At 39.7% G+C, this 13,685-nt stretch overlaps 1 protein-coding gene and 1 pseudogene across 2 annotated transcripts in view; one reads left to right on the top strand and one right to left on the bottom strand.

The window, feature by feature from the left end:
• Slain2 (SLAIN motif family member 2) overlaps positions 1-12,433 on the top strand; it is a 61,543-nt gene extending 49,110 nt beyond the window's left edge. For both annotated transcript variants that reach the window (XM_075943115.1, XM_075943114.1), the window contains 2 exons: positions 8,081-8,396; positions 9,580-12,433. In XM_075943115.1, coding sequence (XP_075799230.1) covers positions 8,081-8,396; positions 9,580-9,646 — 383 coding nt within the window. In that variant the 3' untranslated portion in view covers positions 9,647-12,433. The remainder of the gene's footprint in view (positions 1-8,080; positions 8,397-9,579) is intronic.
• Positions 4,670-4,770, bottom strand: LOC142833261 (U6 spliceosomal RNA; annotated as a pseudogene).
• Positions 12,434-13,685: the final 1,252 nt, after the last annotated feature.

Raw genomic sequence — 13,685 nt, 5'->3', positions numbered from 1 at the left:
ATCAATCTTTCACCTTCTGGATTTCTGAGTCAATGGTGCCTATAAGCACATTTCAGTTTGTTTGTTTTTCTTAATAAAATAATGCAGATTAATTCCCTGTTGTGGATAATTGCAGAAGAAACCTATTTTCTTCAGAGGTATGTATTGAATTGTTATGAAAGGATTAAATGACAATTTATCATTTTTCCTACTAATCTAAAATCAAAGATATATTATTTTAAATTAATGAGAATTGGACAAATAGGTACTATAAATGTCACACATTCTATTAATATTTTCCCTCAAATATTGGTTTTTGGGTTTACTTATCTGTGGTTAGATAAGAAGGGGAGAAGTTTGCATTAGAAGCTGATTGAAGTTAAGACTCAAGTCTTTTTGGTTAGTGAATACATTTGGAAGACTTAGTATATAAGTGGTAGCTTTTGTAAGAACAGAATGCTAAAGAAATATATGAAAGTTGGGCACTAAGTCTAGACAATAATCGGTTCCAAACGATTGCGTGTGTTGGTAGATAGAGGACAAAAGAATTAAGAAAACAGTGGTGTAGAATAGACTTGTCCTGAGAATAAACAGATGTCTCAGAATGGGACAGAACAAACAGAAGCAGTGGGGAAAGATATCTCCCTCCCTATTGAGAGTAAGAAAATTTGAGGAAAGAGGAATTTTGATGTTTGATTTTTAAAAAAATAAATAAATAAAGATGTGGTTAGTATGATTGCAAAACACTGTATTCTTTTATAAACAGGTTTAAGTATGTTAACAATGAGTTAGTGTGTGATTGTGACTCCACAATGACAGTGGGAGAACCTGCATAGGACCAAACTAGGCCCTCTGACAGTTGTGTGGCTTAGGCAGTTTGTGGGGCCTCTGGCAGTGGGACCAAGATTTATCCCTAGTGTGTGAACTGCCTATTTGGAGCCCATTCTCTTTGGAGGGATACCTTGTTCAGCCTAGATGTGTAGGGGAGGGCCTTGGTCCTGCCTCAAAGTGAAATGCCAGACAAAATTTTTTGATTCCCCATGGGAAGCCTTACCTTCTCTGAGGAGTGGGTGGGGGAGGTGAGGGAGTGGAAACTGGGATTGGTTTGTAAGATGAGAAAAGATTGTTTTAAAAATAAAACTTAAAAAAGATTAGAATCTGTAGGAAAGAGAATAGTCAAATAGTAGCATAGGGTGCATGCTTAATGTGCTACGTGCTAGGTACTCAGATACACCTGCCGTGTGGTGCCACAGTCAGGAAGAGCACGCTGTGTAGGGCTAGGTCTTTAGAGTGAGAAGATGATTTGGGGCTTTAGGAAAGGCATCCTATTATCTAATAAGCAAAAAGGAAGTAAAGCATACTCAGAGTCTCAGGCGCTGCTGTGAACAATATTTATATCATTATAACATAAATATAGCTGAGATTTAAGCAATAATTACAGTATAGCTTTATTGACAGAAAAGGAATTCCTAGGAGGTTGAGGTAAAGAACAGCAAGAAAGTTAGATCACATTTACTTTCTGAGAAAGACAGTAGTTGAAATCTAAAACTGATGACTGGAAACGTCTCAGAAGTGAAGAGCACAAGCTGGTTAGGCTTCCAGAAGACCTGAGCTCAGCTCCCAGAACCCAGCACCCATTCAGGTAGCTCTAGAGATCCAGTGCCCTCTTCTGGCCTCCACAGGTGCACACACACACATGCATACCTACACACAGATACATACAATTAGTTTTAAGAAAAAAACAAAAAAACCCTTTTATAAGAATGAAAGCTATTGGTTCAAACCAATGATACACAAATATTGCTAGAAAAACAAAGATAAATATGGGAAGAGGGGGAACTAAGAATCTCCTTGCTTATTGAAGTACTGTTTACTAAAGTCAGCCTTGGTGTCCTAGTGGATGATTGGATCTTTGGACATGTGACCACAATGAGATGCATGCAGCTCTTAGTAGGATGAAATCCCATGATTTGTGACAACATGGATGAACCTTAAGGCTCTTGTGTTATATATAATGACCCAGACACATAGAATATTTTAATCATCTCACTAATGTGTATTCTCAAATAATAGAAAGTGATGAAGAGTGGAAGGAAAGTGGGGATGCCAGTGGGCACAAAGTTACAAGTGAACAGAAAAAAGTAAATAGTACTCTTGTAGTAAGATAAACTATACTAAGTACTTCAAAATATCTAAGGAGGCATTGAATTCTCTTACTACAGGCAATAAATGTCTGAGGCAACGGGTACACCAACTCCCCTGACTTCATCATTGCACAATGTATACATTATGAAAAATATGAAAAATAATGAAAACATTACTTTTGCCCCAGAAACATGTGTACTTTTTTCTCTTTTTTTTTGGGGGGGGGGATAGGCTTTCTTTTCTATGTAGTTCTGACTGTGGAACTCACTCTGTAGATCAGGCTAGCCTGAAACACCAGAGTTCCACCTGCCTCTGCCTCCTGAGTGCTAGGGTTAAAGGCATGTGCCACCATGCCTGGCTATACCATATTTTTAAAAAGAAAAAAAATACCTTATGGAATTGTTTAAGAACAGTGGGCTACTTTTCTGAGGGTTTCCAGATTTTTGAAAACCTCTTGCTTGCCTCTAGCTAGTAAGGAAGGTGAAAACTTGACATGACTAGGGGTTTGCTCAGGGAGGAGAGCTTGCTCACTTATCAGGGAGGCTCTGGGTTTGATTCCCAGCACTGGAAAAAATAAATAAAAGCAAATTAATCTCAGTAGAGTAGTTGGGAAGAGGTACGTGACAAAAGGCATGTTATCCAAAAGAGCAGAGACCACTAACTAGACTACAATAAAAGAAGAACTGTTGCTTACTTAAATCTCCTTGTCTGGCGCATCATTTTTTACTTTTGAACCAAGTAGCTTTGTGTAATTTTACATTTTTACGTAAAAATTTAATCTCATGAATTTTGTATTAAAAGACCAAAGCTTTTGACCAGATTTCTAAAGGATTACATAATTTTTGTGAATCCAAACTCAATTGCAAACAACCTATTCTTGCTTAGTGATCCAGGCTTTCGTATGTTGTGGTGTGGTGTGGAGGTTATCATTACACCCTTCTCTGTATTAGCTGTGTGTAATGTTAATATACCTGTAACCCCAACACTTGGAAGGTGGAAGCAGAAGGTGTGGGTTCAAGGCCAACCTCAATATGTAGTGAAATCCCATCTCAAAAAACCAAGGGCTGGACATGTAGTCAGTGGTAAAGCACGTGACTAGCATGCTTAAGGGTGTGTGTTCAGACCCCAGCACTGTAAAATACAACACTGGTTCAATTACTGATGATCCTGAGTTTAGAACACCTCTAGGTTCTGAGGCCAAAGCCCACTGCACCAAGAATAGCCACTTTTCTCTAAGGGCCTAGTGTCCAGTAATAAAACTACTGTTGCCCTTTTCTCCTGACTTCATTCAGATTGAAGGTGGCACTTTTATCATTTCCTTCTTCTAGCATTTGAGTGGAAAAACTAACAACAAGTTTTTGTTTTTTTTTTTTTTGGTTTTTCGAGACAGGGTTTCTCTGTAGCTTTGGTGCCTGTCCGGGAACTAGCTCTTGTAGACCAGGCTGGCCTCGAACTCCCAGAGATCCGCCTGCCTCTGCCTCCGGAGTGCTGGGATTAAAGGCGTGCGCCACCACCGCCCGCCACAACAAATTCTTACATTGGTCTGGGGAGTTGTTTCATTTCTGCTGTTCTTAAACATCTTAAACATCTTTATATTGAGTTTAAAATTTATTTTTATGTGTGGTTTTTAACTAACTTGTTAAGTGTGAGTTTATGTGCACCATATGCACAGAGGTGTCTTCAGAGGTTAGAGGGCATCATTATATCCTGCAATTGGAGTGACAGGCAGTTGTGAGCCGCCTAATATGGTTGCTGGGAACCAAACCTGGATTCATTGCAAGAGCAGTAAACATTCTCAACTGCCGAGCCATCTCTCTAGCCTCTTGGGCAGACTTTTAATGATCTTATTCCATTAGTTTTACGTTGTTTCTGTTGAGAAATCCGATATTTTAATTCCTCTTTCCTCTTTCTCAAATATTTATTTGTATGTGTATGTTTGTCCGCATGTATGTCTGCACCATGTGCATGAGTACAGTGCTGCAGAAGGTGCTGAATCCTTCAGGCCTGGACAGTGTGAGCTGCCTCATGGTTACTGGGAATCAAACCCATGTGTTACTCACCAAACCATCTCTCCAGGCCCTTTTTTTTAAGTTTTTTTATATGGATGTTTTGTCTACATGTATATATGTGTACTATGCGTATGCCTGGTACCTATGAAAGCTAGAAGAGGGTCCTGTAAACTGCCACGTTGGACCTGGAAACTGAACTCAGATCCTCTGCAAGAACAGCAAGTGTTCTTAACCAGTGAACCATTTCCCTAGTGTTCCCTTTTCCTGTTTTAAAAATTCTTTGTTAGAAGGCCCTCTATATTAATGTTATTAAAGCACATAGGAACTCAGAGACTGAGGCAGTGTGCGCAAAGCCTGCATTGCATGGTCTGTACCAGCTCCTCTGCATACATGTCATGGCTTCCTGCTGTGTGGTGCCTGAGTGTGTAATAAGTGGGTCGCTGTTCTTGGCCTTCACTTGTCTAACTCCAGTGTGATAGTTTTGTTTTATAAAATATTTTATTTTGAAAGGGTTTCATTTTATTATTGCTGTAAAGAAAATTAGGGAATGCTTCATGAATTTGCATGTCATCCTTGTTCGGGCCGTATTAATCTCTGTATATGCCAATTTTGTTGTCTGTGCTGCTGAAGCAAGCACAGAAGCCTGTTCTTTCCTACTAAGAGACAGAAAGGGAATGGTTCCGTATGAGAGAGGAGGTGGAGAGGACCTGGGAGGAGTAATGGGGAGGGGAATCTGTAATCAGGATACATTGTGTAAGAAAAGAATCTGTTTTCAATAAAAGCAAAAGTTCGTTGTTGGCTCTCAGAAATCTGACTGATGTTCCTAGTATAGAGGTCCTGCTTTCTTCCTGTTTTACCCTTCTTAACGGGGTGGGGTGGGGGGTGTTGTTTGGTTGAGTTTTTTGTCCATTTAAGTATGTCTTTTTGTTCTATTTATGTGTACGTGTGCATGCATGCCTGTGTGCACATGTTCATGTCTGTGCTACAGCATGAGTGTGGAGGTAGAGGAAGCTTTGGGGAGTCAATTCTCTCATTCAACCCTGGGTTCCAGGGATCAAACGCAGATTGTCAGGCTTAGCCTATCCACCATCTACCAGCCCTATGAGTTTTTATCAAATATAGGAGTTTTAGAGCCTTGTTCATACACATATAGTCTCTCCCCAATTCTGGTACTCAGGTGCATGGACTAAAAGATACTAGTACTGTGCCTTAGCCCTCTTGTGAGTCTTCTGACGACTCTCCATGTTTTGGGTTGTCATTCCTAGTTTTTGGGCTTCTCCAGCATTTAGGTTGCTAGTAATCTCTTAACAGAATTGAGAATTGAGCATTTTGAGTACAAGTCTTCATCTTTAAAAAGTTCATGTGCTTTTCCTGAAAATGCGTTTCCTCCTTACATTTAAACAGTGTGTATCTTTGAGCCTATGTGAGAGTTCCTGTAAAGTCCTTCCTGCTAGTTCAATCGTCACAGTCTCTTCTTGGTCTGTTCCTCCTGACTTCCTTCCTGGCCTTCATTACTGTTTCCTTGCTCTTATAGACAGTGGACAGTGTGGAAGTCTACATTGTTCTGTGATAGATATTGTATTTTTTAAATATTGTTGGACTTTAAGTAATTTTACTTCTTACGAATTAGTTTAAGCCTTTATAGTAGGGATCGATTATTTTCTCAAAGACCACATAGTAACTAGTTGAGGTTTGTTTGTGGACATATGGTCTTTATTCCAACTTCTCAACCTCATTCTGCGACTCGAAATCTCCCACTAAGGATGTACAACTGGATGGGTGTGCTCCAGTAACCTTACAAAATGGATTTGTTCTCGTGGAGAGCAGCTTTGGGACACATTTATTCAGATGTTTGTTTTAAAGCTTCGTTAGAGCAGATTCTGGGTATCTTATTCTAGGGCTGGGTGTCCAGTCTCATATGGATGTCATTTCCCTGCTCCCTAGTTAAGACATGATCCATTTAGAGGTGTCCCCTGGCTGCCTTGACATCTTGATTTGGCAAGGACTGTACTGTAGTTGGTTGAAACTCAAGGCACAGTAATTTTGTGTGGCTTTGCAAGCTTTCAGTTTATAGTGCTACAGCCCTGTGTCCACAGGCATGGAGCTTCACTCTGCAAATACTCAGCCCATTGTCTAGCCGGAAACTGAAGCAGACCCCTAAGCTGAGTGCTGAAAGTCTTCTAAGCAGCTCTCTCCTCTAAAGCACTGTGTCGCAGAGTTCTGATTTTGTCTTCTCTGCTCATAAGTTTGATCTGCCTGAGATACCCTCTCTAATCTATAGTTCAGAGAGTATGTTCAGAGCAACAAAAAGCTATAGGGCTTCAGTACTGTCTCATTTCATATTACTCTTAAAACCAACATTCCAGGCCTCCTCCTTGCAGAAACCACTGTACTCAATGGTTTATGAACCTGTCCAGTCTTATAAGAGTCTAGCAGCAGGCTTATAGAGCCCTACTTAAGCTCTATTTCAGGCTGTCTTCTCCGTCTTGGTCTTAGAACTTCTGATCAGTCTTGGCAGGGAGGGTGAGACAGAGCAGAGCAGCTCCCATTGGGCGGCCAGAAACAGAGAAAGTGTTTGCTTTAGCTGGCTTCCTCCTTTTCCTTTTATGACATCCAGCAGGTCCCCAACTCTTTGTCACACCCCCACCCCACATTTAGAGCCGTCTCCCTGCCTTACTTGATCCTCTCTGGAAACATCCTTACAAACCTTAAGTACTTCTCAAAGTTAGCCACATATCCTTTCTTTCTTCCCGTTACTATAGTATATCTTAGTGTCACTTTGTCCTACAGACGGATTGATAGACGTGGAGAAAACAAACTAGTATAGAATAACCCACTTTCTCTCCATTTGTACCCTCCTGAAACTAAGGGAGGTGTTTGAGAAAAGTGTTGTCTTTCTGCCTCTGGTCCACCCCCTACCTCCACCCTGCCTTATCTCTAATTTGATAAAACATGTTAAGGTTGTATTTGAATTGTGTGTTGCTGTTCATGACCTTCTGAGGAAACTCTTTCAGAAGAGATGTGTTCAAACATGAAGAAGTAGAGAACAGTGGGTGTGTACCCCAAGAGATCTAAACTTAAGCTCAATGGGACTTACTGCCATAATAAATGTTTTTAAAACTTGACTTAGAAATCAATACAGACTGTACATTTCATTTCATGTATCTGGCATTTGTTTTAATAAAAAAAGCATTTTACTTAGTAGACTTGGCATTATATGACTTCATAGACTCACATGCTCCTGGACTGCATGTGCGTGTATATCAGAACAACTTTCAGGAATTACTTCTCTCATTTTGTCACGGGTTCCAGGGATCCAGTTCCAGTTGTCATATGTATGTGGCAAGCATCGTGACCCACTAAATCATCTCAGTGCCTCTAGAGCTAACTTTTACAATAATAGTAACTGTTAATTCCTTATTCTTAATTATACTAAAGACATGTTTTTGAGGCTACAGCCATCCGATTTATGTTTACGTGTATAGTCAACCCTTATTTTTTCCTCTAGACAGCATCCAATGGTGTCTATTTCTTTTTAAATTACTTGTTGTGTTGCATGTGCAGGTGAACATCAGGCAATGGTGGGGTGGGGGTAGAGGTCAGAGGACAGCTTTGTCAAGTCCTACCTTTATATAGGTTCCTCAGACTGAGCTTGAGTTTCTAGGTATTTGTGGCAAGCCCCTTTAACCACTGAGCCATCTTTCTGGTCCCTATGGTGCCGACCTCCTCCTATTGTGGGATCCAAGATACGCTGCTTAATGTACTTTTTTCAAGGACAATTGTAACCTTCTGAAGTAACCTTTTTTCTATTCGCCCAGAGAAATCCTCTATGTGAGGCTCATAATTAGATGTTCTAGTGCTCAATTGTCACAGTAACAAAGCAGTAACTTCGCTGGTGCTTGGTTCCCTCTGGAAACACTGGTTTTCCTTTGCTGTTCTGCATGCAGTACCTTCTCCAGGCAAGTTCCGCTCCCCCGCAGCACCATCACCGTTGGCTCTTCGGCAGCCAGTGAAAGCATTTAGTAACCATGGCTCTGGTTCTGGTGGCCAAGAAACTACACAGTTCACACAAACCACCTCCTCACCTGGACCTCCCGTGGTGCAGAACACAGGCCCAGCAAACCCTTCCAGCAATATCAACAGCGCCACTCTAACCAGACCTGCAGGGACAACTACAATGAGGAGTGGCCTGCCCCGGCCGAGCGCCCCTTCTGCGGGGGGCATACCAGTGCCTCGCAGCAAGCTTGCACAGCCTGTTCGCAGGTAAGCAGTAAATGTGCTCAGTACACTTGAGCCTGTGGAAGTCAGTATTGAGTGTGGGGACTCAAGGTGGCTCCCCCCCCCCACCTTAGGACAGTTTCAGTAAAGCATTACCTCCTTGTTCTGAAGAAGTCTTCAGTTGGACATAATACTCTCTTGTTTCATATTAATTTTATTCAAATGCCTAACAAGATTAAGCATCTCAGGAAACTCCTAGGACAAAGTTGTTAAAGACACTTGAGTTTGTTGTGATATTTGTTCATTTGGGGAATGACAGCGAAAAAGATGAGAGAAGCACAAGGGGATTGAAAAACTTGTGCCTGCACTGAGCAGCTGCTTTTCACACTGGTATAATTCAGAATTGTCTATGGAGTGTTTATAAATGGAGACCCAGCTTCTACCTCAAAAGATTCTAAGCCTCTCCCCCCATTTTGTTGCTTAATCTTGAAATGATTCTGATCCCAGGGAGGTTGTGACCCAGCCACATGATCTCTACCCTTCTAGAAGGGGATTAGCACCATCAGTAAAGAGAGACATCAGCTATCACCAAAGTTTCTTTTCTTGAAACAAAGACGTTCCAATCTTGTATTTAAACTATACTCTGTACTTGCTATATCTTAATATAAATACTCACAGTTTCAGATCTAGTTGTGGAACACAATGGTTTTGTATTGTGCACTGTACTAAATAACTCCTGACCTTGTCTAGCTGTCACAGTAGTGAGTTCTTATAGACGAATTTAGTAAAATTAAGTCATTTTTGTAAAGACATGCAACTACTAAGACCGTTGGTTACAAGTTTATCTGACTTCAAAACCCTTTCCCTGGTGCCCACACTTCCGGCCACTCTGGTGGTGGTGACACTAATCTGAGTTGTCACAGTCGTCATTTCATCTCACAAGACAGTAGGTTAGAGCGAGACTTCCTTTCCTCTCACTTTAATTCTATAGCTACATTAACAGAAAAGGAGAGGAATCATCTTGGATGTAGTAAAATTCTGAAAGCTGTGAAGATGCTGAGCAAGGAAAGATTGTTCTGAAAGTCATTTAGAGCCATGGTCTCATAGCTCCCTGAATAGCCCTCATGGGACACGGTGTTACCTGAAAAGTAATGAAGACATGTAACAGAATGTATGTAGTATTTTGTATAGACATTTTAAAAAAAATTATAAATTTCCTTTATTTCAGATCCTTGCCAGCTCCTAAGACCTATGGTAGTATGAAAGATGACAGTTGGAAAGATGGCTGTTACTGAGCAGCAGAGACAAGAACGCAGAGGTCCACAGCTTCATGAACACCCCTTCACCAGACTGAAACCAACTTTTCTATGCAGACTCTGCAGAAAGGACTCTTGGGGTTGTAAAACCCCAGCCCTCTCTGTCTAAAATAGCACAACTGGCAGAGATGACGAAGCAGCACTTTAATACCATGTGACATCGGATGTGTTTGGTAATCATGCAATCGCTCTCCATGAGTCACTCCTAGTTTTGTTCACTAGAAACACGGTTTATTTTTATTATTTGACAGAGGCCACTATCTGGGCAAATACCTAATGGATGCCAAAGAGAAATGCCCATTTGTAAAGAGAGTACCTTTGTACATGGGAAGGTGGTGAATTCAGGCTGTCCAAAACGTCACATTCAACCTACTTTACTGTATCAATAAATACTGTGTTAACAAGAACTAATATTCTGACTAGTTAAATTGTTTTATTAGTCCTTCAGGATAGAGTAAATTATAAAGATTGGGAGGGAGAAAGGAAAGGAAAGACTTGAGCTAAAGACTTAAAACATGCTACCTGTCTTTAAGAGAGTTGTATAAACTACTTTTGCAGGCTCATTGGAAAAATTATCAGTCTTTTAAATGTTATGTTTTAGACGTAGTCACATACAGCCACCACCAAATGGTGTCACCGTGCAGGCCCACTGCGTTGCGTCAACATCTCCGACTTTTGTGTGCTTGTTTTGATTGCCAGAAGGGCTTACTATCAGTTGCACAATCTCTAAACTTTACAGTTCCTGGCTCAGGAAAGGTGGCTTTTGCTACTGAAGCCCATTTACTCACACGCTGTTTTCTGTCACAGAACTAAGCGATCTTGTTTCCATTACCAGGTTTCTGTGATGTGAAAGAACAAGTTGTATGTGTTTTTATTCTTTATAAAACACCACCTCAGAGCTTACAACCCAGAATAAAACCATACCGCAAGAGGAGGGGAAATCTATGCATTTAACTACAAATATCTCTGGTGATGACGGTTGTGTTGTTGCTCTTAAGTGGCAAAACGGTCTATTATGTGGTTGTCGATCCACTTTAAGCTGAATAACTGTATGAACTATCTTTTTAAAATACTGTCCCTTTTGACTTAGATTATGCCTTACATCAATGTTTGCATTGTTTGGTAAAAACCATCTGACTCTAATTTGCTAGATAACTTGCACTCTGTGGCATACGTGTGTATATATCCCCTTGAAGTCAACTGTTTCAGTTTTATTGGATTATTACCAAACTAACTTGAGCTGACTTCTCATTTTTGATAATGAGGTCTGTTTTTTAAATACTTAATCTGGACAGATCTAAAATATTGGCAGTTGGGTCACATAAAGGTGGAGGGATGTGAACACGTTTCCTGTTAGTAGAGCATGTTCTGTAAGTTGGAAGTAGAAATGGAAGGGAAGCTTCCTGCTCAGGAAAGCATCAAGTTAATGATAACAAAGACCCAGGCTGCCAGGACTGACGCTGGACCAGCAGGGAGACCTTGAGCTAGCTAGCGCAAGTCCTTGCCGGGAGCTGGAGTATAGAGTGGAAGAACTTGTATCCTTGCATTTGAAGGTGGTGAGGGGAAAGGAGGGGTTATCCATAATGATGAACTAGATCTAGAACTGTTGCTTCTCAGAGGAGGAGGAAACAGGTGCTTTGGTGGGGAGTGTCTCGTGTAGATCTAAGGAACAAGGAAGTAGCCGGTGTCTGTGGAGTCACATGCGCACACAGACAGGTCTCTGTTTCAGTGTGACATTTCAAAAAATAATAAATGCTGCAATCTAATAATCTAAAAGAACTTTTTAATGAACCATCTATTACATTTTTAAGTTAGATAATCAGTTTCAAAAGGAATATTCAGGTTATTTAATGTTGTTTTTAAATGGCTGCATCAGAAAAAATATCTATTTTTTTTTAATTAAACTATTTCATCACTTGTTTAAAATTGTATTTGGGATCTGAGTTTGGTGATATTATTTTACTTGCTGCTGTACTACCACAGACTATTGACTTTTAGTTTCCTAAAGAGAAAAATGGCCTTTTTACTAGAAAGCCTTTGCATATTGCCAGTTTTTCTGTTTGGGAAAATCTAAGGATTTACTGTGGTTAGTCATACAGAAAAAAATGTGGATTTGATAAACTAGTGCCTATGATTTTAACTTATGTTTGATATATAGTAGTAAGGGGTTATGAATGTTGATTATTTTGTGCCAACAGCCCAGAATTGTCACTTATATGTCAGCAGAAAACTATGACCTCTGCTTCCAAAGTTATTTAATTTTCTCAGTGTTTGGATGTTATTTTTTGTAAGTGTGTTAATAAAAGTGTAAAGAATTGGAAAAATATAAATATTCTTAAGCATTTGCTGGATCATTTTTCTACAAAACTTGTTTGTATATTATAAAACCCTCGGAAGCGTTGACTTCTCAGTTTTCATACCCTGGAAATCACATTTTGTAAAACTGGGACCATTCATAATTGTTGAGATACTTTTTTAAAATTATCTCAGAACATCGCTTTTATAAAAAGTTTTTTTGAAAGCAAAGAAAATTAAATACATATGTGGCCCCAGGTGTTTGTATAACTAGGATGGTCTAGACTATGTATGTTTCAATTGACAATTCACTGTACAGGTGTTCAGTTTTGACAGTACGATGCATGGTCCGTTTAGATCACATAAAGTTTGATTTACAAACATTTCTATAGCCGAACTTGTAATATGTGGTTGCCTCCTTAATAAACAGCCTGACCATAATGTTTATATTAAATTTATATTCATTTTCAAGTGTTTTATTAATTTCTGAATATGGGAAGAGTCCTTTTCTTCCCCTCCTCCACCCCATTGCCTCCAATTGGTCTTAATAAATTTCTCAGTCTTTTTTTAAACACACAGACTCTAATCTTATTGCCCTTTCAGGTCCTGACTAGAAATCTAGGGTTGGGTCACTACAGTCTCTCTCTCCTTGTTTCGTATTTGAATCATTTGGAGTGATCTCAGTTTACATTGGGTTTGTTCTTGGAGCTTTTCATTGGCTCTGAATTGATCTGTAGCTAGAGGAGCATTTGTAAAGCAAACAGGAGCTGTTATCTGGGGTTTCCAACAGGAAAAGCCCATGCATTGCTAAACTGCATAGTTTAGCTGAGCATGTGACTCTTGTGGCTGGAACAGGGGAGGCTCGTGAGAGCAGTGAGTTCTGCTTGTTGTGTTAGGAGGTACTTGCACCTGCATTACAGTTTGTCTTACTGATGACACAGAAGAACAGTACCCCACACTGGAAGTCCTCTCCCTAGGCAGCTTAAAGAACCACTTGAAGAATTGTCGGTATGCTTATGTCAGTTATGAATGAGAAGTTTATCTAAGCCATGTATGTCTCCAGCATGAAGACCTATGTGGAGGCTCTTAGGAAATATTTACTGTAGTAGTGTTTATTTGAAAGACAGGCAAATAGCACAGACCTGCTATCCTAGTACTGAAACAGAAATTGTGAGTTCAAGGTCAGTCTGGACTACATATAGTGATGCTGTCTCAAAACAGAAAAGGCCTCCTTAGACTAAAGGTTAGAGAAGACAACATAGTGGGAGGGAATCGTCCTAAGAAATCTAGGTGCGCTAAATAAGACAGATTACTCATGGCTGTATTTACCACAAATTACTTAAGACTATGCGAACTACATACGAATTCAAACCAATTCTCATCTACTTTAGGTCATTTTAGGAAAGATTGATCAACAGTTAACTAAATTACAGCTAAAGGGACCTAAATTCTTCTGTTCTGCACACTAGAGTGAATTTCATAGTCAACAGTAATGTATGTCTCAATAACTGGCAGAGCTATATTGAATATTCTCATAAGAAAATTATAATATGCTTTATATTCGATTATAAATTATATACATGTATCAAAACATACCTTAAGCCCTCGATTTATATAGTTGTCAATTACTAACAAATGGATTACAATAAAAAGGAAAATTTATGACTTTTTAAAAGTAATATATACCTGTTGCTTTAATAAAACATTAATTATAAAGTCAAAT

This window comes from Microtus pennsylvanicus, chromosome 12, assembly GCF_037038515.1.
Source record: "Microtus pennsylvanicus isolate mMicPen1 chromosome 12, mMicPen1.hap1, whole genome shotgun sequence".
NCBI lineage: Eukaryota > Metazoa > Chordata > Mammalia > Rodentia > Cricetidae > Microtus > Microtus pennsylvanicus.
The sequence above is the reverse complement of the archived record's forward strand: the minus strand, read 5'-3'. Positions and strand labels throughout refer to the sequence as shown.